General features: G+C 39.8%; 1 protein-coding gene and 1 long non-coding RNA gene across 2 annotated transcripts; one reads left to right on the forward strand and one right to left on the reverse strand.

The window, feature by feature from the left end:
* Nucleotides 1-7,001: 7,001 nt before the first annotated feature.
* Nucleotides 7,002-25,486, reverse strand: LOC108893026 (neutral amino acid transporter A-like). The gene is given in 9 exon segments (XM_018690808.2): nucleotides 7,002-10,556; nucleotides 11,037-11,171; nucleotides 11,343-11,537; nucleotides 12,729-12,834; nucleotides 12,837-12,961; nucleotides 13,107-13,273; nucleotides 15,872-15,937; nucleotides 18,045-18,087; nucleotides 24,780-25,486. Coding segments are annotated over 9 exon segments (1,596 nt in total). The 5' UTR covers nucleotides 25,295-25,486; the 3' UTR covers nucleotides 7,002-10,312.
* LOC127140232 (uncharacterized) lies at nucleotides 11,399-21,888 on the forward strand. The gene is made up of 2 exons (XR_007810603.1): nucleotides 11,399-11,540; nucleotides 21,471-21,888. It is a non-coding gene; the product is annotated as an uncharacterized LOC127140232 (long non-coding RNA).

Raw genomic sequence — 25,486 nt, forward strand, 5'->3', positions numbered from 1 at the left:
AATCACTCTTTCAAATCACAGTTTTGACATAAAAATGATCAAGCCTGAGTTCTTGGGCTTGGAAACTGCATGCAAATTCAAAATTGTGCCTAACTTGCTTGATGTTACACAAATGACTTTGACAGACAAAAGAAAAAGTCTCCTAAGCAGAGCCTGCAGAACACATGCATCTGTAACTGAGGTTAGTTATTTATCATTTATTTTCAGTTAATAATTCATAAGCACTTATACAGTACTACTTTCAGTAAACTCAAATAGTAACACCAAAGCAGTGGAAACTACATGATACATAAGATTAGTATTTATTTATTATTTACTTATTTACTTGCACAGATGTTTTGTATGTGTAAACAAGTGTATACACAGAAGCACACAGAGGTGCTGAGAATGATCTCTGTTAGTATCATCCAAAGACTTTATATTAAGAACGATGATGTATCTCCACTTCCTCCCACTGTGCAAATATGAAGCCAAAAATCACCAATAAGAGCATTGCCATCTTGCAGTGGTGACGTCATTTACACCAGACCGACCAAATGAAAGTCAATCACAGATGTTAGTTATGACGTTTCACCCAATTTTTTAGCAACATAACTCATTAAAGCGGAAAAGTAAAATGAACACTTACTCAGTGATTGTCACTTAAATCAGGAAAACACAATAAGAATTAAAAGACGTGTAGATACTTATTTATTTGACACTAACCTCTACTTTTCCATCAGCTTCTTCCTTACAACAACTTGCTCAGGTCTTTTGTATTAAACTTAAATAACATAAGAAAAACTGATTCATCTTTCAGACTTTGGACTATAAGGCAATCCATGTATGTTTTGTATAAAAATAGCTGTGACATACTAAACATGACTCATAGGGCATGGCTAGATGCTGCTGCTGCTTTATGGACTAACATAAGTAAACATGCCTCAGGCTGCAGGGTGCAGTGCCTCTGGAGAATCAGATCCAATTTTAATGCAGTTCGCTAAAGAAAAACAGGGTGAATCAGCTGGATCAACTGCTGTGATCATTTATAGTCTGAATAAGAATCAGCTGACCGATGTGTCTCCAGCTTTTAGTAAATCAGAATGAAGTCTTGTATGTTTTCCCACTGCTATATGTTTTATGTTGACTTTTGCTTTTAGAAAGCAGGGAGCAAAGACCTAGCATTCACTGTTAGGGCCGAGCAATATCATATTATCATTTTAATTTTTCATTATGTTATATAAATGTAATTTATAGCATGATAAAAAAAAAATTATGTAAAATGATATCATCATCCTCCATAAAAATGGAAGAAATGTTTGATAATTAATTTCCATGCTTAGACAGCATGCACAGAAATGAATCATGAACTGCCAATCAAACTGCAGGAATACAGTTTTAGATTTAGGTGATTAGATTGAATTTTATCATTACGATTGTTTTTCTGCCTCAGTTTTTTCTTTCAGTCAGGAGCAAAAATCAGCCTTTAAACCTGAAAGAAATAATATTTACTGATATGGAAGTTTATCAATACATGTTCTACAAAGATGTTTTTTGTTGTGTTAAAAAAAGGTGACACTCTAACCAGAACCAAGAAGGGGAGGGAAAAGAAATGAAGAATTAACAAAGAATTAACTAACAAAAAATTATCTATAGTTCAAGAAATTCAACTTTTCTCCTCAGCCAACTGGAGGGGCTGTCGGTGTCTAAGTTTAACTGACAGCTGCATGTAGGCTCAGCTCCTGTACCAAGAAACCTCTGCTATAACCTTCAAGTCATGGGCTGAGTGTGTGTTGTTAGTGGTATTAAAGAGTAACGCTGCTTTCATACAATGTCAGCAGAAAGGGATGAACAGAAAAAAAAAACACCCCTTATTCTGATTTAGGAGTGTTCATGCATTATTCCAAGGTGGTTAGCCCTAGTGCTAACCTTGAAGTCACACCAGATAAATTTATTGCAGTTTGGTACCTAGTAAAACAGATACAAATTAAGAGTGTATACGCTCCTACAAAATGTAGTGAATAGATGGGATTATGATGTAGTTGATGTAACTGACAGTGGCTAACTGACAGAAAATCCAGATATATCCGGCTGAGGTGAACAGTTTTTGACACTCAGCTGCTCATAATTACAGTTTAACCAATATGACGTGAAGGCAGCATGAGGACCACACCAGCATCTTAACCAGACACAAGTGACATTTTACACCCCTACATGCTGTTTAATGTGCTGCAGTTGAGCAGATAATTAGTCATGTAACCTGCAAATGGATGTTAGCAGTGTACTCTTTCCAGTGAGTGTTTGTTTGGCTGCTTCGGCAAGCTTAGATTCAGGACGAGACATATACATGTCTGTAAGTTAGAGAATAAGGAGGCTTCAGCAGGAAAGCTAATGTGCGTTGCTGTTAAGAGTTTGTGGCTCTTGTGTTGTGTAGTCTGGCTCAGTGTGATGGTGTGCTCTGTCTATGACAGAACACCGATGTCACTGTTGATGCAAAATTTGACTGGCTATCATCTGCAGGGATCAATGCCAGCGCTAAGGTAAGACAGCCCACACTGTTTCTGCATATTTAAGGCTGTCTAATGAATATTGCTAAGGCTCTGTGTTTGACATGAGTTTAGCGTTTCAGTTTGGGAATCAGTGACAGCTGATAGAGGAGCAGACTGACGGCTCTGGATGGAAAACATGTCATGTTGCTATTCTTATACCTTTCCAGAAAATTTATATATATTATATATATATATAACAGTCAAACATCTCTTCTCATGATTTTGTGTGGCTGATCACTGATGATTAAATCTTGTATCAACACAATTTGTCAGGACTGAAGGACTGCCTGTTTACACTGCAGTCACCTCTAACATGAGTTTCTGCATTAACGTAGCACATCATCAATGTGTGTGTATGTTTAGACAAACACAGGTCAGTCCTCTCTACATGTGCTCTACATGTGGAGCTAACATAGCCTCTTTTAGCATTACCGTTGCTACTAGCTGTTGTTTCTGACTTGGAAAGGTCATGTTAGCTGCCAGAGCTGATAGATGTCTATCACACATGATGTGTCACATACAAATTCCCTATAACAGTAAATTCACAGGTTTCATGCAAGCTGCTTTATTTCTTGATAGTGAAATTGTCCATATATAAGCCATTCTAACCCCAATGCTGCATGCAAATCCTCAGTTGTTGTAACTGGGAAACCTGTCTATTGCTTTGTAAAACACTAAATTAAGGTGAGCCATTATGAAGAAAAAAAATATATATAATAGGTATTTCTCCCTTATGCTTTCTGATTTGTCTTCTCAAAGGAGAAGGAAAAGTAATTTGCAGAGCAGCCATATATTCTGTAGCAGACAAAAGACTGGCACTTTCTCTATGAAAACTGAGCAAACTCAGTCCACGGACAAAGACTTTGTGAGGCAGCTGAAGTAAAATTAGGGTATTATTACTATGAACATAATATGTTTGTATTGCAAATTGACTTTTGGTCTGAAAGGGTGGCTGTACTCTGCACTGCAAACAAAACTGTGAGTAACATAGGTTTAGGTTTACACCTTCCACAGTGTGCCTGCAGGCAATTACAACACCAGGCTGGGATTCATTATCTATACCACTTATCCTTTGAGGGTCACTGACATTGGGCAGGGTACACCCTGGACAGGTTGTACACAGAGACAAACAACCATTCACACTCACATTCACACCTATGGGCAACTTAGAGTCACTAATTAACCTGCATGTCTTTGGACTGTGGGAGGAAGCCGGAGTACCTGGAGGAAACCCACATAGGCACAGGGAGAACATGCAAACTCCACACAGAAAATCCCTATGCCAACCTGGAACCTTCTAGGTAACAGTGCTAACCACTGCACTACTGTGCCACCTCCAGGCTAGGATCATGAAATGCTATTTAGATTAACATCACAGACGAGAATGAAAAAAAAAAAGCGAACAACTGTAATTTTTACTTAAATTGAAGCAACAGCAGCAGCAGCAGCAGCAGGCGATGATCAAAACACGTTGACTGACTGAGGGAGGTCTGGTACTACAGATTACAGTTGTCAGATGGCAGCATAGGCATGGTGATGACGCAAACGGCATTTAATCTCAGTCATAGGTAGCCCCGTTAAGAGCCGTTCAAACTCCACTCAAAAGTCTGGGAATTTCATGCTCCATATCGACAATCACACACGGTTTAGACGTTTAGCCAACATTCACAATCCTGTGGTAAATTTACAACAACAATGCCGAATTGAGCAGTGGTTCCTAACGCTTTATAAAACCTATTCGATAAAACTGTAGTTTAGCTTCGGTGCAAGGAAATATTAAACTTTCAGATTTTTGAATGGAGTTTGGGGGGGGGGGGGGGCGGTTGCTCTGCATGAGGGCATCGTGAGTCAGATGTAAGGTGTCGGCTGCAGCTGCAGCAAACCTGCACTATGTGATGCTGACAAGTTTTTCTGTGCGGTACATTCACAGAGCAGAGTACACCTCTTACTTAATGTTGCCTACACAGGGCACGCATGTTTTCCGCTCATAAATAATCCAGTCAAGGACATGACATCGATAGTGTCGAGCAAAAACTGCGCCAAGTTAGCCATAGTTATACCACACACCACCGGAATTACAGGCCATTTGACTTCAAAATTAAAGCGCAAGGCACGAGTTTTCGATTCTTTTAACACAAAAGGGTATACAAGGTGAGACAGAACAATGCAATATTCAACCTCAATACATGAAACATTGTCCGCAACAAGTTTACAGTTTAAAAAACTTAGATGGACAAAAAGCATTGGGTGAGTAAAAGTGTTTACAACACTGCAAATCCACTGAGTTTCCAAGAAATATATGATAAAATCAGTAGGATTTGAGTCGATGATAATATTAATCTGCCATTGATATCTATTGCTCCACTTTTTTTCGTTAATATCTTTGTGCAAATTAACTTAAGTGCTTCATCGTGATTTTACTTTGAAAGTGCTAAACGGAAGTTAAACAGTTTTTGGTGCAACTTGGACAAATGTCGTTCAATACTGTTCATATCATTCATATTGACTTAATTCTGGCCGGACACGCAACAACTTAGCATGTTTGCATCGTGCAAAATAAAGACACGTAAAGGAAAAAAATATTTAAATCGGAAACACTGGTGTTGAGCAGCCAGGCTAAGAGGGATGTAAGCATAGTCATACACAAGTGACTCCCATCAGAATAACGTTGCAATATTTTGTAAGCTTTAGCAAGCCGTTAGCTATCAAGTTCCCCCATCATTTCATCTTTTCGTAACTACATTTGTGACACGGGGGTTTGCAGCAAAGACTATCAGGCTTACCTTTTGCCTCACAGTCAGCACAGTACTTGTTGTCTTCTTCTCTCAGCAGTTTAGACAGAATGGCCTGATGCTGTTCATTCAGTTTCTGGGCTTTTTCTCTCTCCGACCGCGTCGTCATTTCGCTAAAGTTTGGAGGTTAGTCCTGCTTGTGTAGAGCCGTTAAAAACCTCGGAATACTCAGCTTGTATTAAAAAGGGTGGGACATCCCCGTGTAGCCGCACTGTACTGCCTGTATTCAGTTAGCTTGCAACCTGCTAGCAAGGTAATATGGATCCAAGGCAGCATCATCCCTGCTGCCTTCAAGACTGTCGGAATTTTACCGCTGCGCAAGAAACTGAATCAGCTTTACCGGATCGCACAAGGAATCTATCTATCTATATATGTGTGTGTCTACACACACGCACACACATCCATCAAAAATATTACTGGCAGATTTAAGAAGCAGCATCCAGCATCTTATTTTGAAAGTGTTTCATGAAGTCTTAGTGGACACATTTGTATCTCTATTGCAGTTTCTGCATCTAAACCTGTACACGTCACTCGCCAAGCCAAGAAATTCTGCTGCCAGAGCAGACAGGTGTGATGCCGGGTGAATCACACACACACACAGGTGTGATGGAGGTTTCTCACATACAGACGCCTCGTATACAGAATGTACAGAGCACTTGCCCCCCACTGAAATGCAGCTTCCATGAACTTGCTCGGCATTAGAGAACAGGTGTCACTGACGATGGAGCAGCACAAGCCCCTTCCCTTCACTGTACAGCTTCAGCTTGTCTCCTCCATGGGCATCTGTTCTGTAGATCAACTCAAAATGTAGAAAATGAAACACGCTGAGGGTACCAATAGCTTTTCAAAACCTTAAAAAGGACTTCAGAGCATGTACTCAGAATTAAAAGTAGCACTCTGATGTGTGTGTTTTTAAAGCAAAATGAGACAACTCACAGAGCACAAGGAATCATCTCTGCATCAAGTGCAGATACATCTGTTGACATTATTATTCTAATTAAAGTGTGAAGAGTTTTGTCAAACGCAGGAAACCTGCATCAAGAAAAGGGAACAGCAGCCACATGCTGAAACTAATAAAGACATTACAAAGTGTATATAGTGGGTGGTTAACAAATACTGCTGACACGTAACCTGTTATACAGGGGCCCAAGTCTGGGGCCCAAAAACTCAGACAATTGCACCAGGGTACTTCACAGCTCCCTCATAATTTGGGGTTTTTTGGGAATGTTAACATTCCAAAAGGATGCTGCATGAGATGAGCCTTTTTCAATGTACCAATGGATATATAGACAATTATCACTAGATTACTTTGATACTGAGGAAAATATTAAAACATGATGATTGCCAGGTGATTTCTGGATTAATAGGGAGTATTTTCCCCTGTGGTTTAAATCAGCTTTATGGACATCCATTCATTTATTTATGATGGACGTCAGAGATCTAATGAAGTGTCAGGAATCTCAGCACCAGGCTAATTAAACACAGAATAATTCGTTGGTACCAACAAACTCCCTCGGTTTGCTGGATAATCACATTTTTAACTCCTATAAGGACGACAAGCTGTCCTTTTTTCATTCTGCATACAATTAGAAAAAGAGCTTGAGCTCATATAGACCTCCTGTATAATATCCTGAATAACATTATGACATAATAATAAAAGTTAGAGACAGTAGTATTCTCATTTTGGTTCCATGAAAATTTTTACTGTATCCCCTTTAATGTTGACAGACAGCAGGACCAACAGCAAAGAGATAGCTGTAATGTGTTAGACACTGACATGGCACAGGCAAGGTACACCTAAACATAAATACACATAGAAATGAAAGAACATTTCTAACAAGAGTTTTCTCAGGAACACTGGGGCAGAGGAATTCAATAAAAAAGTTAATCATAGCAATAAAAAAATTTATACTGAGGGAATTTATACTGAGGGAAAGGATTAAAAGGAGAGAATACAAATAATACAAAAAGTTAAAACAATTATAATAAATTAATATCATCTAACATCACATTCACACACACATACGCACATATATATATATATATATATATATATATATATATATGGATGTGTGTGTGTGCATGTATATATATAAAACCTAGTCATTAAATTATTTCGGTTCAGGTTAATAGAACAGTGGTTAGCTTAGAAAAATCATCATCAAACATACTAGTTTACTTCATATTTTAAGTAGACAGTTTCAACATACATACTATGATCCAAAACTAAAGCAGCATTACCACGTCATAATGAGCATCTCAGCACATGAATAAAATGCACATTCATACATAAAGATCCTTCACCTCTTAGTGGTCTTCACTTTAAAATACAGCATAACATCACAAGACTGAGTAATGACGCTGTCTCATCACCAGTTGTTCCCTATTTATGTTAAATAATAAATCAAATAAATAGGAAGTATTACCACTGATATCATTCAGCTATGTCAGCTAAAAAACGAATGCAGTCACCCTCACTTTTTTACTTCTGAACTTCACATTAATGCCTGTCACCACTAGAGGACAGCACAGGCTCATCCTGTCAGTCAGTTGCTCTTCTTTTACTATCACTGTTCTTTAGCACCGATATACAAGACAAATTCCTTGCATGTGCAAACTTACTTGGCAATAAATTCTGATTCTGGTTCTGTCAAGTCCTGTATCCTAAGGGTTGACTTTCTGCTAAACCATTCAAAAATTGGCACAGTTTCATTCATGTACAACCGTATGCCACATTATATGGACATCAACTATGGGAGGCGCAAGTCTGATCTTACACTTTGTATCCCTATATTAAAGAAAACTACCAGTCAGTTATTTGGAGCACTTAAAAAATCCCATCAATTAAGCCAGGATAATGACCAATGTTCCCTTTAAAGTGATCTAGCAATGACAGCCATTAATGTATCCCACTGACTGAGGAAAGATATGTTGCTAATTTCTGCCCTAAAATTTAGCCAGTAAGAGAGTTTAGCCAGTTTGGAGGTTTTAGTGTTACGAATCATGGATTGTGACATAGCTTGGGAAGCACGGCAATTTCCCCTCAAAAATTAATGTAACTTCCACTGAAGGTGAATATGTGCAAGCTTTTGAGACACCACTGAAAAAAATCCCTTTGAAATCAAAGGATGGATTCTCCAAATAATGGCAGTAGAGAATAGTATGGTGTGAACTCATCGTTCAGCTTGGTCCAGTATTTGTGAATAAACATTTGATGATGCTCTGAGTTTTTAGTGAATTCCTTATGGATTTTCTAGGATTTCTTAAACAAAACCATCCTAAACCACTGACCTTACTGACAACCATAATCAAATGTGTGTTCTTTAATAACTGGGTGTTTTGGTGATGCCAAAATATTATGTTTGCAAACTAACAGTCAATTGTAATTCTGGCCATGTCCATATCTTTGACAGTATCCCATTAGCTTATTAAGATGCCTTCAAATATCTCTCCATCTTGCGGCCATGTTTGTGGTCTTCAACTTTTGGGCAAGAATTGCAGGTTGCATTTACATGATTACAACTCTGCTGTCTCAACAGGACTTAACAGATTAGCTTAATTTCTGTTCTGTACTGAGCTGGGGGTTTTTTTTCACCATAAATGAATCTAGTATCTTTTTGTTTAACTTGTTACAATTTCAAACTTAAAAATAATCAGGTTAGCTAACGATGACATAGTCTGAACATCTGATATGCACATTGGCCAAATAAACAGCAGCTAAGAAACAAGTTTGAGTCACAGCTAACTGATCATTGCATGTTAACATTGCATTAGCTGGCTAATTAACAAACAAAACTCAAAATAAAATAGCTACTTTCCTTTATACATAGATAACCCTTGGTGCATTAGCAACTGTGAAAGCTGGCTGCAACAGCTGGGTGTTCAGAGTGTAGCCATTATTAGTACGCAGACTCCAGGAGCAAATTTGTAAAGCAACTATGGACCAATTCTAAAATGCTGATATGAAATGGAAATGAAGGCACATAATATCTGTGCCTTATCCTGTTTGCATTTGGCTATTTATTAGGTCTTTTTCCATGAGAGAGATTTGGAGAACCATGACTATGTAAATACCATTTTGTTTGTAACATTCTGTTTACTTAGGGATAAACAGGATTAGTCTGGGATGTCACTGGGTTTATCGATAATGGCAATACACACACAGGTACGAATGCATGTATACTATTTTATATGGTCCAGCCTTGAAATTCTTTACCATGCTAGGCAGACTGGGTCAATAGGCTTGCCAAAAAAAACAGGCCAAATTCTTCTTCTATTCTTATCATTTGAAGGGTTAATGTTTGACAGTCTGCTGATGGTCAGCAAACACAAGTCTGGTCACATCCTGTAAACATCTCTCTGGGTTGTGACAGCTATTTTAAACCTTGAAGCAAAAGTTCCTACTTGTACCTGACTTTAATTTAAAGACAGAATGTTATCTTGTTAGAGACTAAACAAGCTTCCAGAACGTGTGATTAAGCTGCAAGCATTGGACACTTTGACTGGTCAGATTTTGGCAAATAGTTAATGTTCTACTGTTAATGTTGGTCATTGTGTTTGCTGTCTGAAGAAAAAAAAAAAAACAAAGAAATGCACTTGATGATGTTCTAACATACAAACATGGCCACACCTGTCTCAAACACCTCACGAGACAAACAAAACTATGTAATTTATGGGAATGTGTGTTTCCATCCTTGTATATCGCAAAATGTTGTAATCAAGATTTTAAAAAAATACAAAAAATCTGAAAATTAAAAAACCTTTCTTCTATGTTGAGGAAATATTTTCAAACTGAATAATTTTCAAATCCATTATATCCTGATCTGAGTTGAAATATTTGGATGGAAACCCAGCTATTGAGACAGTGGCCCAAGTGACCAAATTTCAAAACAGCAGCAGCAAGTGCATTGTAGACAGTCAATGCTCTAAACAGACTGTTACTATGGCACTTTTTCCTCACAGGTGAAAGTCTTGCTGAGAGTATGGCTGAGTTCACAGGACAGACTCGATAGCTTCCGGCGTGGCCTCTAAGCCTTTGGTTTGGTGCGTGACCAGCGGCGAGGTCTCCTCTTCTGCCTGGACATTGGCCACTGCCTCCACCCGGACCTCCGCAAGCTCCCCTCCCTGCTGCTGCTGGTGCTCCTGCTGCTTCTTCATCTCCTGCTGGTTGATGTGGTGGAGGATTCCAGCACCCAGAGCATCACCCTCCACATTCACCACAGTGGTGGTACGATCCCTGTACGCAAAGTGGACAGAAGAGTCAGACAGCATGTCAAATTATATTACACAGTCCTGACCTTAAGAGTTACCATCTCTCACCTGTTAAAACCATTAGGACTACTACCACAGTTCATCTTTCTTCATTCAAAGCTCATGCTTCTCATTCCCCTATTATTTCCTCCATTTATTTACAATAATAGTCTTTAAGTTAAATGTATTTCCTGTTTCAAAAACTCAGATGTATTTGTTCCAGAAACAATAGCACTTGCAGAGGACCTCAGCTGAAATTCGAAAGCCATACTTTTGTACCACCTGTAACTACAACAGTGGAGCTTATTGCAATTTCTTTTTTTCAGACTGTTTCCCTCTGCTTCCCCTCTGTTAGGAAACCCTGATCTAGCATTGCCTCACTGAAATGTTGGCAATGTGTGTGCATGTGTGATCAGACATAGGGGTGTGTGTTTTCTAAGTCACTGGGTTCATGGGCTTTACTCACACAATCCAGTCAACAGCCAGCATGAGGGACAGATCGTTGGTTGGCAGGCCAATGGCCTCGAGGATGATGGCGATGGTGATGATGCCGCCAGCTGGGATGCCTGCAGCACCGACACTGGAGGCTGTGGCTGTCACCCTAGAAATGTTAATAAACATAATAAACATGACAATAATAATTTAAAAAAAAGGACTGATCAGTTATAGAGGAAGTAACAGAGAGCTGGCTTCCTGAAAGTTGTCTGTTTTCATTACTTAACAGTTACGCTGACCAAAAGGAAGGAAACTTCTTATCATCCCAAGGACTCACAGGATGGTGAAGATCTGTCCAGCGTTCAGCTCAGCATTGTTGAGCTGAGCGATGAAGACGGCAGCGATGCACTGGAAAATGGCCGCTCCGTCCATGTTCACTGTGGCTCCGATGGGAAGGATGAAGCGGCTGATGCGTTTGTCAACACCGTTATTCTCCTCAACACACTTTATCATAGAGGGAAGAGTTGCTGAGCTGGTGAGTGACAGAGAGAGATATGGTGCATTGACTTAATATATTTCATCTTTATCAGCAATTCAACTGAAACTAGTGCCAAACATTTTTTTTACAGTCACGCTTCTCAACCTTTACCCCTATATCACTGCAAACCATATAATGTTCATATTGCCTGAGCTGGTTAATAGATCAGTTAGTTTATTTGTGTTAGAGGAAGAAAAAGGCCTCAAAGCTTTTACATAATAACACAATAACACAAACAAGCTAACCGATTGCAGCAGGTGGTATTCCAGCAACTCCAATGTTCTGCTCAGTAAAATTTGTGTTTTCGTCAAGGGAGTCTGGTGGCAACGTTTCGGTTAAACAAGAAGGATCTTTATCTTAAATAAAAAGGTCTATTTCTGTAGGAATCCCATCCGTAATGTTGTCATACACTTAAAACAACAAACTGAGTCTGTCAGTGGCAAAAACAAGCACTTTGATGTGGTCAGTCGCCCAGCTGGATCACACTGCAGCAGCTGTTGGCGGTGCCTGGGTACGCAGCTCTTGCTCAATGCTGCACCGATTCTGCGAGATCAATCATTTACACCAAAAAGTATGGGAAACAAGGCCCAGGTTATCCTCTGCAGTTAGCCTTTAAAGTCTTGGCAGTTTTGGGGCTAAAATGTTACGTTTGTCTTAAAGGTGGTGATACAGCAAAGGTCACAGGGGTCACTAAACTCCCCTTAGAAATTAGAATGTGTTCAATAAATGATGAGATATCATGTGCTCAGTGTGGCACAAGAGTAAAGTTCATGCACAGAAAAGTGCTTACCTTCTACAAAGCATGTGCTCAGTAAATTTTATGGTGGCATGCCAGATTTGGATCCCTGTTGTGTACAAATGGAACTTTATGCCAGACAGTTGAGCCAGAGGAGAGGTTAGGGTGTCAAGAGTAAATCCAAAGTTTAAGCTTAAAGGGGTGATACTTTCTACTCATTTTATGTTGTCTATTTGCTTCACTACTACTGTGCAGTGCTACTAATCTTTTAGGGAGATGGACCCTCTGACTTTTTGCTGCTTATGAATTCAACTTTCCATCTGTAAAGAAAAAAATTAGCATCTGATATTTACATTTACTTTTGATTCAGATAGATTTCCATCACTGAGATGCAAACTCTTTTTACCTTACAATACTGTTCATTAGAACCATGTGATGTGACAGTATACCTGGAGCAGGTGGCAAAGGCAGTGGTGAAGGGTGTGATAAGGCCTGACAGGAAACTGAAGGGATTCTTGCGTGTGAAGCCAAAGTAGATGAGAGGCAGGACGATCCCCCGTGGATAATGTGGCCCAGGATTGAGGCGAAGATGTATTTCCCCAGACTAGTGACCAGAAGAACTACATCTTCCATCTCCACAATCTTACTACCAACCAGGAACATGATGCCAAAAGGGATATACCTGAAAGGCATGACAAAATGCAGAGGGGAAAAAGTTCTTTTTATCTGAGCATTTAAAACTTATTGAGTATTGTCACAAAGTATCACCTGATGCAGTCCAAATATACCACCATCATTACCACTGTAAACCTGTGAGCTCTACTCACCACATGATCCAGGACACCAGCACCATGGTGGCCTCATTGAAAGCATTGAAGAAACGAATTAGTTCCTCTCCCTCATCTCCCAGCTTTCTCAGCGCCACACCAAACACCATGGCAAATAAAACCAGACCCAGGATGTTCATGCCATCTGTTTCTGTACCAACAGGAACCTAAAACACACAGCAGAGGAACACTGTATAAGACTAAGCAAAAGTGAAAAGACTGCAGAAAGGAGGAGGAAGTAAGACTCACTATATTTACCATTAGTGTCATTTCACTGAAAACACCCACAAATATCTTTCACAACTGGCTACTTAGACAAGGTAACCTAGTTTAGCTGTCTAAGAAGCCAGTTATAAATTAAGAAAGATGTCACTCATTAATTTTTGAAATAATTCTACTATCCTTTGAAAGGAGGTTGGATTAATTTAAAGAATAAATGTTTAGCAGCTCTGTGTGGCTGTATTTAGACACAGTGTTGCTTTGAGTTAAATGCTAACATCCCCACAATGACTATGCAAACATGCTGATGTTTAGTAAGCTTAGCAGCATGTTGTCATATTTAAGTGTATTATCATACTAACACGTTAAACATAAAGTACAGCTGAGGCCAATTGGAACATCATTTGTTTTGCAGGCGTTTGGCCATAAACCAGAGTATGTAATGTATATAAAGTTACTGAAAGTATCCTGAGTGGAACATGAATGTCCAAACCAAATGTCATGGAAACCCACTCAACAGTCACTGAACTATTTCTCTATGAAATACCAGAAATATCAACCTGAGGGTGAAGCTTGAGATAAAATATCACCAAAATCATCAGAACATCATCTGAAAACCATGAATGTCTGTGACAACACATCCAATAGAGACATCATACATAATCCTCTGGGGATCATGAATGTCTGCACAGAATTTAACAGCAATCCTTCTATAAGCTGCTGAAATATTTCAGTCTGGACTGAAGTGGTGGACCAGTGGGACTGGTGTACCGATGTAAAACTGTGTGCTGATCAAACAAGCCTGGTTTCTTAGAGTCATGAAACATATTCTCTAACCAACTTGAACTGGAAGCTCATGTGCTGCCTTTCATTATGGAGATGTAAGTTTGTCAATAACACGGTCACTGTCAATAGCACTGATATATTCTGTAACAGTTTATACAACACCTCTTGCTACAGAATGTGCGTGTGTGGGTGCATAGGTCTGAGGGCAGTTGAAGGATTCAGTGAACTGGATGATGGATAACGAATAAGGACAAGGACAAATCCTGAGCCCAAATCCTCTCCCATTGTCCTGAGCTCTCCCACAGCTCCACCAACTTCATCCCCTGGCACTCAGGGGGACTGTCCACTATGACCCACGACAGACAAATTCCATGGACTGATGCCAAGATCAGATCCCCAAACTGTTCCCCTAGACTGAGAGCAAACCATGGCCACTAGGTAAAGGCTGGATCTGGACGATTATTGTATGTTCACAATTAGATAATGTTATATGGTAACCTCTCACTTATTTAAAAACCTGTAGGTCAAGGAAGTTGCAAAAAAATGCTTTTATGGAGCATTTTATTTATTCTTCAAAGGTTCATTAGTAACCTGCAAATCTCTGGCAAGCTGTGTTTGTTCCCTGTTCAGTCCAGCACGTCATCTTCCTCACAGGTCCAACTGATAGCTGCCGGGTCAAGATGACCTGTCCAAAGGCCAACACGTGACTGACTGAAAGGACATCACACTCCAAATACAGAAAAGATGTTGACAGGCTTTATGTGCTTGTTTTAAAGTTGTACAAAGCAAGATTTGAATAAACCCTGTTTAACCAGATTAGCGGGTTCGGGTACAGGTTGTGTTGGGATCAGGACTGGTCATGTTGGTTCACATATTGCTAATGATATTGTATAGGCTATGTGCGTGTGTGTTAAAATAAACCTATAGCCTATATAAAATAATGCTTTTTGATGGTTATTAACAAGAAATAAAAAATAATTATATATTGCACAAATGTCTGAACATGTCTGATGGCAGTGTATACCATTCCAAATAACCACACAGGGTGAAAAGCCTACCACTTGCCTCACATAAAAAGGGGCAATAAAATGACTCTATTGGGGGGATAATGACATTCATTTCTGGACAGTGTTTCCCTGAAGGCATTCATAATGTTGCGCTCAGATATTCAACATGAAAGGGACGTTACTGTCAGACCAACTAAAAGGAGCAGTGTGGATTTTGTCGCCCATTTCTCATAGTCACATATTTTAAATGATCGATGGATCTGCTTAAAATCACAATGTTGTCCTTCTATTAACACATATAGGTATTAACAGTAAATAATTGCTTATGGAATCCAAACATCAAGTCACTGTTATTTGTTGGCAGTGAACCTGAAACCTGGAGACATTTTTAATCTTTAAATAAATACCACTTTTTAAACAGAAGTTTAGGACACAAGCATAGTCTTCTTTATAATGACCATATTAAAAGAAACTAATATTTTAACATCTCACATGACCAAGGGCACTTTTCTAAACTTGTCAGCATTTCTCCATCAATCTTAAACCCAGTCTCCCTAAAACAAGTCATCCATTACCATCTCACATAGTGCTCATTCAGCAGTGACTGAGCCACCTGTTTTTAATTTGGTACAGATAGAGCACTTTCCCTTTCAAAGATGCAATGTTTTACACATGTAACATACAGTGTGTGTGTGTGTGTGTGCATGTAGTATGTAGTACGTATGTAACATGTGCATGATTCCCTATTTTTACCTTTTGATACAGGGTGGTCCCATTGGTGTTGTTGCCCACAGCAACCATCTTGTAGTCAGTGGCATACTGAAACATAAAGGAAAGGAAAACTTGTTGTAGTTAATTTTGTTTGATGCTGTTTGTTCAAGCATTTTTGTGTAGTACATTCTAGTGCTGAAATGCGTGGCTATTGTCAGCATGCAAATAACATGCAAATAATGCTACACTGTCAACATGCAAATAACATGCAAATTTCTGTGTCCCGTTACAGCACTGTCACCTCATAGCAAGGAGGTTCCAAGTTCCAGGTCAATCCATTTTTACAGCCTCTACTGAAAATATTGATTTCACTGAGTGGAAATTTCACCATTATTTTCTCTTTAAAATAAAAGTACTCAATATCACTTCTACAAGAAAACAGTTAAACTGAAATATAAAAAAATGAGAATTTGTGGTTTTAGCGCATTGATGTGGTGTAACTTTTTCTTAATGTCTAGCACTTCTGTTTTTCACCAAGAAACATTTGCATCATGTAACTGCCTTGTTATGTGATGTAACTATTGACTTGTCGATATACATTTTTTTTAATTAGGGCAGAGCTTGGCTACCTGTGCCTCCAGTTTTTATGCTAAAATATGCTATTAACCCACAGACTCTTTGAAAGAGAGTCAAACTACAAACTGGTTTATTTCCAATCATATAATCAAAGCAAACTTGAACATAACACTTAAGATTGTTCTTACTTCTAGAGTGCTTTAATACTCCCTAGGCCTCTTACACACTTCTAATAGTTCAGGTCATAAAGACCTTCACAGTGTTTTACAATAGTCTATAGTTTAGCCCAAACTATGAGTGATAGTGGACATCTGGAGACACTTCTCCTGTCTGTTGCTGGGGCAACCAAGGTCTTAATAAGTAAGGATGCAGACAAAGACATAAACTTAGACAGTACTGTCCAAATCCAGTTTCAGTCAAGGATGAGCTAATTAGAAGTGAGGACATGATAGATGTGATAGTTATTAGGTAAGACTATGTGACAATGGTTGGATCTGTGTGACCAACAGGGTCTTCACACCTATAGATTATATTTGGGTAAAAAACAGGAAAGCGTTGGATTTTTAATGTAAAACTTCGAAAAAAACTTCTCCCTGCGACATTTAAACTCATGGTGAAGGAACTCACCAGAAGAAGCAACTCCCTCTAAGGAATGCAGCATGTGCACGGAGTTGGTCCCTCACTCTTTGTCTTTCTTTAAACATCCCTATAGACAGACCTGTATGGACTTTAAATGAGGCTATAGACTCTTGATATTAAAACATTCTTGGACAAACAGAGACCTACAATATGTGACTACAGTCAGAAAACTAACAAGACAGTCTTCACTGTAATCTAAATCTCACACTTCATTTGTTTAAATGTCTGCTTAAGCATCTAGCTGCTTGTCATTTTGCGTAAATCTCCCCTCTCCTCTGCTTTCTTGGTTTAATCCACACTTGGACCCATTCCATAGGGTCTCTACCACTGTATAGGTTTGGTTGTGGGGGGTGGGATATTGAACTCTATGACCTGACTGCACTTTGAAACTCCATTTACTCTCCCTGTGAGAAGTCATTAACTTGTTTGTGGGTTTATTATTCACTGGCTTGGTTTTAGGCAAGTTTAGGGCAATTGGCTCAATTATGTGTGTGTTTAAGTGTGTGTGCACATGAGTATGTGTGTCCTATCTTTTGCATGTGTGCATAGCCATTTTGTATCCCCACGTCCCCAAATATTGAACTTTCCTGGTTCTTATTTTAGCCTTAACGGACACGATCATAGTTCTAGGAAGTTAGAGCGGGCCATGTTCAAAAGCAGTGAGGCGAGGTGGGTTGCTAGGCTGGCTGGAATGGAATGGTCTTGCCATGGTAACGGCTGGTGAGGGACAAGGAAAAGAGGCATTTGAGCGAACAGAGCGGAGTGCAGCCGGTCTCTATTCTGAGCATCTCCTCATTTAGAGGCATTGTTAGGCTCTCAGCGGTACAGCCAGTAAATGAACATAGAGTGGCATCCGCGTGGTTGGTGACATAAATTCTGATGAACAATCCACACAAGACACAGGTGGTACGGATTAAGAGACAGAGAGTAGTGATAAAAAGAGGAACTAATGAAAAAGTGAGCACTCTGCGGTGTGGTGAAGTGAGGTGCTGGCACTCACAGAACGGAAAGCAGCAGCCACCAAGTTTGCTGGGAATAAATTCCTGGTAAAGAGAGAGAAAAACAAGTTAGATACAGAGAAGATTATGTGGTAATATTGTATGTTTGTTGTATATGTGTTCTGTTCACGAAAAACACAACAGAATACCAGCATCAGAATTTGACAAGTCTTTCAAAACCATGTGGTTGACCCATCTGAACAGTAAATTGTTCACAGGATTGGTTTGTCATCACACACTCTGTACTTTGGCTCTTTTCCCAGGATCTTCCATAAAGTCCACTGCTCCACAAATTCCCTGACAGTGCAGTTGTTCTGGCACCGATCTGCTGTCTGGTTCATCTTCTATTAAAACAAATCAGCAAAGTCTTTACTGGGATTAGATATTCATGGAGGTTTCACTGTACTCATTTACACTTCACTTTTCCTTAATCTCTCTGTTTGGGAGGGTGCCTACATACAGACGGCCTTGACCCACGAGCTGTGTTTCAATTTTACATTACATTCTAATTCTAGGCAGGTTTGGGCTCTGTAGCGTGTTCTTACTGGGAAAGTCATAAAATCAAATAGATCCCTTTTTGTTTGTGGATGCAAACCACTGACCCACAGTGTGAAGAACTCCTCACAGATGGAAGAAAATGTAGTTTATCTGTCCATGGTGTTTTAAAATAGCAGTTTGCTTCACATGTGTCAGTGCAAGTCATTTGTACAAACAGTAAAGTATGGACAGGTGAGAAATTCAAGGAAAAACCAACATTAAATGTCGTGGGCCACCACGAACCACCAGAGCAGCTTCATTACACCTTGGCATCAATTCTACAAGTCACTGGCCATGTACTGGACAGATGGAGCGCTATTCCAGTACAGACTATTCAGTGACCCCTCAAGCCCTATGGATGGGGCCACTGTCCTCCTGTTTCTCCACTCATTTTTTCAGGTTTTTTCTTTAATTCGTCACCGCTCAGATTTTTTGCCAAGAACTGACAAAAAAAGCCTTTTGTGGTTCAAGAAAAATCTGTTTTGCATTTGAGGTGAGATTTAATTTCCTATGAAAAAGCATAATCTATTCTATCTCAATTGTAAATGTGACTTAAGTAGATTAAGGGCAGACATTTAATGTCAATTTCTATAGCTACCAGAGAGGTTTAATATAATGTCAGTACTTATTGTCTAATGAATGATAACTTGTGTTGAGTTAACCAAAAGTCAAGACTAAGCAACATAGGCTACATGGGTGAAACATTCATCTGGACCCATTTCCCTGTGTTTGCAATTGAATTCTGTTGTTTGTAGACACCACCCAACCAATCATGCATGGCTCAGCATGTATTAGTTTCAAGACTCTGTCTCTGGTTAATAAATCCCCAATAGCTTTTGTACCAGTTTGACATTAAGACATTAAAGCTAAGGTCATTTTGGCTCATCCTCACCACACACGTCTAATTTCGGGTTAGATTTTAAGTTTACAGTGAAGCAGGGGTTATTTTAGATGAAAGTTTAAAGTCACCATCTTGCGGTTTAGGGTTGTGGAGTGCATATTAATTATCAAAATGTAATACTGGTATTATTGGTCTGTACAGGCACAGGCTGCTGTTTCCATGCATGGTCTGTACAGCATTTGGTTTATGGGCACACTGACAGCACAGATACAGACACTCCATAGCTACAGAGACTGTTGAGTGTGCATCAAAGGGAAAATATTGTTACTGTTGCATCAGTCCTCGTTGGAGCTGTAAAGACATCACCAATGAACTGGTTCCCCTCAATAATCCTTCCAATCAGGCCAGTTTGCAGTATTTGAATTGGAGAGCATCCAGTGAGCTGGTTTATCTCATCTGAATTACATGGGCTGCTTCTGTTGACCAACTGGAAATTGCTTTAAGACAGTTCTATAAATCAGTGCTTTCAGATTATTCCACATAAAATGTGGAATCAATTCATGATTGTGGTTTTAATGTCATGAACATCTAGAAAGGAGGTTATTTTAACTCATCAGATGAGCTTAACATTACTCAACACTGAAGCAACAAATAGTGAGAGAGTATGCAAAAGATTTCTTCTGCAGCAGTTAGCATACTAACATTTATTAGCACTTTAGTCAAGACATTCCACCATGTCATCCTCATGGTGGCGCTAGAGGAAAAGTCAGGGGATCGCCAAAATCAGCTGTCTTATGCTGCATTCACGCAATGTCAGCAGAATGAGCAAAACTCCTTATTCCTGAGGGTGTTCACGCATTATTCTAAGATGGTCAGTGCTAGTGCTAACCTTATACTCACATCAGATAATTAGTCTACATCAGCTACATTTGCTGAATGGATTGTGTTGATATCAGATTGTATTTTTCTTGACATGTCTGTATTCTCACCAAGTGAGAGACATCACTGAGAAATTCGCAAAAGTCCTCATAATTATGGTTGGAGAGATATGACATGATTTAATCATCTGGGGACCATGAATGTTTATACAGCAGTTCATGGAAATACATCTAATAGTCGTGGACATATTTCATCCTGGCCCAGAGCGGCAGACCAACCAACCAACAGACAGATCAATACGAATAATTTGTTAAAATATTTGTCATTACTGTGTTGCTTTGCTTTGCCCATCACATGTTTGCACATGACTTGTGTCATTTGCATTTGTCCATAGCATCCATCAAACATAATTAAAGGCAGACATTGTTCCACATTAAACAGTGAGGACATTTTGGCACTAATTTAACTTTATGACTCACAATTATGGAGGAGGGGAACAGCAGCAGATTTTTGACACAAACAGAACCCCACATACATAAAGGGCTTCCTGAGCATACTAATACTACTATTACTACAAAGGTTGAGTCTCAAAAGGGAAATTATTTGGGACTGTTGGACATTTTGAAGTTAAAGAGGTATAATATGCAGCTTTGCAGGAAGGTCATCACTCATCTTATAAACGAACAGTCTGGTTTGGTACATTGTCCTTTGGGCCACTGCTATAAATCCATCATAAAAGTTTTTTCCTTGACAGTCTGTATATATAGGCACCGTGCTGAGTTTATTTTCACCACTGTAAGTAAAGCATACAGGGATTACTGGAAGCCTGTGGGCCTGTTCCATGTATTAGTGCGTGTTTGTTGTAACTTTATCCTCGCGGGTCACACTGTATTGTGCAAAAAAATACAGACTTTGCTCACATTTATTCCCATGGCCACACCACAGCCAGGCAATTCCATCCATAACCCCTTGACCCCCATCAACTCTGCCTTCAGCCCAGTGCCAAATGCTTCAGCTGTCAAATACGTTAGCTGCACAGGCCACACTGGCAGATAGCCAGGTTATCTTCATTTAGTCATTTCTGTTCTTTCCTAATGCTGCTAAGAAACAAAATGATTTGGTTAAGTTCTTGTTGCCTCACAAGGTTTCTTAAACTCTTCTCTCCAAACAGTGGGTCAGGTTTCCTGCTATCACATGACTGAAGTGAGGATCTGGATTAACCCGGGGAAACCAGAGCTGAGAACTGGCATGCTTTTCTCACAGAGGCTCCCCAGAGTCTCTCTGTCTCTTCTCTGTGGACTGATTTTTAAAGCTCTGTTACATAACTACTTGATTTTCTAATTAACTAAAGCCACACATCATGCACAATCATTTTAATTCAAGACAGCAGAATGAAGGTTATTCGGCTAATGTGGTCAGGAGTGGTTCCATCTTTTTACTGACTCTTGGCCTTTTTAAGTTTCGTGTCACAGTTGTCTGCAAATCAGCTTTTCTTTCCTTGTTTCCAAATTAATTAATTTATTGATTGATGCACCCAATGCAAGAAAGACATGTAATAAAAGCTGAAATAAAAGTTACTGTTTTTAGTATACTGTATGCATGTTTTGTTTGACTGTTCTGAATTTGAACCTTTCAAGAGTTTGTGTGCAGTGTACAGAAAATTATATGCATTCTGTGTGAATAAATAATGTCGTCAGAACATGAGTTAAGATGACAATGGTGGCAGTTTTAAGAGATTGGACTTAGAGCAAGTGTGACTCTCTTCACAACCTTTAATCTTAAGTTGATGAAAATCTTTGCATCAGCTGTCCTTCCTTATACATTTTCACTTTGGCAAAAGCATCTCATTTAAGTCAGTAATCTGCAATATTCTTACTTTTTTGACTTTAGTGATAGCTTTGGTCATACAGTACTGTAAACAGTCAAACAAATGATAATAATAATGTAGCTCTTTCAGTCTTCCCTGCTTTTGCATCTGTCAAGATAAAATACAATACTTTTTGGGCACTTAGAGGTTTCCCCACACAGACCAATCCAAAGGCTGAGAGGACTGACAGGACTGACCGAACCATGCTGAGGTGCAGTGGTGCTTGGAGCAAAATGCAAATACCAGCATGTTATTGTGCTCATAGTGACAGTGCTAACATTCTGGTGTTTAGCAAGTCACCATCTTAGATGAGTGTATTCATAATTAAGTAACTATTTTGACATGAACCATTATCTCTATCTAAACTTAGCCAAACTTTGACCAGAGCATTTTCATGTCATTAGGAAGTCACAGAGAAATGTTGTCGTCGTGATGATAGAGCTAAAAATGCCTCTTTGTGTTGTTCTGAAGAGCATGCTCAAACTACATATAGTATGTTCTAATTTGGAGGACATGCTGACTAAAGTACTGGACAAATTCAGCCTCGGACTTGAAGGTGGTGCAGCATGAAAAGACAGAGGATCACTACAGTTGTTGCTACATTATTCATCCCGTGAGGGACATGAATGTGCATACGGTATCAAATTTCATGGCAATTCATGCAATAGTTGCTGAGACATTTCACTCAAAATATGTCAACTTCATGGTGACAACAGAGGTAAAACCAGAAAATACATCATCCAATAATCATCAGCAAGATACATCATCTGGGGACATAAATAAACTGGCATTAGGCTTTCCACAGAAATAATTCCAATAACTCCCTAGGAGAATTTTTCTCATCAGTTAGTATGAATAAGATATAGCTTAGGAGTTACCAACGTAGCTCAAGTGTTACAATACATGGACAGTGTTGCATAATCTTATTTTGAGTACATAAAATGAACAGGTACAAAGTGAACTCTAGCTCCACATCAAAACAAGTAATGTGACATATTTTTAGAACAGTGAAATACTTGTTTTTCTGTTATATGATCCTTTAAATTTGACGTGCCAGAATGGGAATCTGACACCTGATATGCCAGATGATTGGAGTGGAAAGAGAAACCATTCTAGTTCCTCATGAAGCAAAGGAGCAACTGATTATGACATTATTTAGACTGGAACATCACTGGTCTGCGCTGGTCTAATCCCTCCTCAAATATTTTGAGCAACTGGTCACCAGTGCAAAAATAAAGTCTGACTCCACAGTGTTAGACTGAGAAATAAAAGCAGACTGCCCATCTGCTGCTGTGATAAAGGAAAAGTGCTAACAGCAGCAGACTCTGTTTATTCTGTACTACACAGTGTTTCTGGGGTTTATCCCTCCACCTCTCTCTCCTCTTTCTCAACAGCTGTCAGCTTTCCCTCACACTGTGGGAACCTGTTATTAGGACTCCTCCTGTCTGCTTCACTGAAGGGCAGTAAGCACTCTGAAATCTACTGTATAAGCTGAAGCTGCTAGCAGCTGTGTTTTTTAATTAATCACTTTAACAAAAATGAGTAAGTAAAAGTAGCATAAATCCATATAAAGCTACTCTGTTGCAGATAAAGGGTCTACATCCAAGTCCTACTTCTGTAAATGTACAGACATTTTATCAGACCAGTGTTTCATATTATTATAACATATATATCTAATTAATATGACTTACGCACTGACATATAAGCAACACTTTACTGTTACAGTTAGTGGTGTTGGAGCTGTTATATGTTTTGTATGTAAACTTTTAATGTATAAAGTACCAAAAAAAAGGAAATATTCAAGTACAGCACAAGTACTTCAGAACTGTACTGTACTTAAATACAGTATTTGAGTAAAAGTACATTGTTACTTTTCCATCACTGACTAAACTGCATCTGTAGGAAGGAGGTTAGTGGGAAGTTTCCGTGTTAGGTTCATTGAAAACTATTCATACAGATGCTGGAAAGGAGTCTGTAACTATCTAGCTGCAATAGAGCCCATCCACACGGCACTTCACCTGATGGTGTGAACCAAGTCATATAAAGTTTGGGAACAGACAAGAACATGCAAACAAGAAAATGTCAAATAAAGGAAGTTTTAAGAGTTGCACAACACACTCATAGTCAACTTCGGAAGTCATGTAAAATTCTCACAAAGACTGATGCACAAACAGGGATTGTCAGCGGTCTAGACCCTAGAAAAACTCACTTCTTATAATTTAAAAAAAATAAACATTACCACTGCAGATTAAGTGCAGACTACACACACCTGCTCTACAGATCCAGTCAGAGTTTAAACAGCTCGTTATGGGATCGGGTTTTTTTTTTTACCAGAAAATTAAAGACTTGTCCTCCTTCACCTGCGGAGACACTGTGTATCACCATGTGTTATGCTCACTACACCCGCCAATGCCTTTAAGAGCGTGTACGCGCGGACTGCTCCATGCGTCGTGCCACTGGTGTGTGTAACCGGTGTTGCGCCTGAGGCACGCTGTGCCATAATTCCCCGCAGAACTCCAACAAAATCACCTCAATCTGCTTCTTACTCAACAGTGACCTACATATCAGAGTCATTCCCAGATTGTTCAAATGAATGGAATGCTTCTACAGTACCTGGCCAGATCCAAAAACGAGTCCGTGGTCTCCTTGTTGCTGCTGACGCTCTCCAGCCCCAGGCTGTTGGTGTTCAGAGCTCCCGCACCCACGCCGGGTTTAATGATGAAAGCCAGGGCCACCCCGATCCCCGAGGCGATCAGCGTGGTCACCAGAAAGTAGGCGACTGCGATGCCACCCAGCTTGCCCAGGGAACGCGTGTCTAGGCTGGCGGCGCCGGAAATAAGGCTGCAGACGACCAGGGGTAGGATGATCATTTTCAGCATCCGAAGTAGCATCTCTCCGGGGAAGGCGAAATAGGTCATCTGCGCTTTGGTCAGGTTCATGTTGCGGACCATCATGCCGAGCCCGACGCCCACCAGCACCCCGGACACCGTCATGATCACCAGCAGGTTCTTTCTCAGAAACTCCATCAGCTTCTCCAAGAAGCTTTTCTGCGCGCCTTTCTCCAGGATCCTGTCGGTGGAGGCCGAGCTGGGCATGGCGTGCCCGTTGATCTCGCTCTTTTTCTCCATCTTTTTTTTCTCTTCGGAGCAGCGTGGGAAGCTAAGTCCTGTTACAAGCAGCGTGGGTTGGATGCACACATACGTTTGGCGCACGCACTCTGCTGTGTGAAGGCTGGTCCGGTGTGCAGGCTGAGCGCAGGGCAGAGGCAGAGCCAATGGAGAAGGAGCGACGACACAAAGAGCCAGTGGAACATGCGCACA

This window comes from Lates calcarifer, unplaced genomic scaffold, assembly GCF_001640805.2.
Source record: "Lates calcarifer isolate ASB-BC8 unplaced genomic scaffold, TLL_Latcal_v3 _unitig_273_quiver_912, whole genome shotgun sequence".
NCBI classification, from domain to species: domain Eukaryota; kingdom Metazoa; phylum Chordata; class Actinopteri; family Centropomidae; genus Lates; species Lates calcarifer.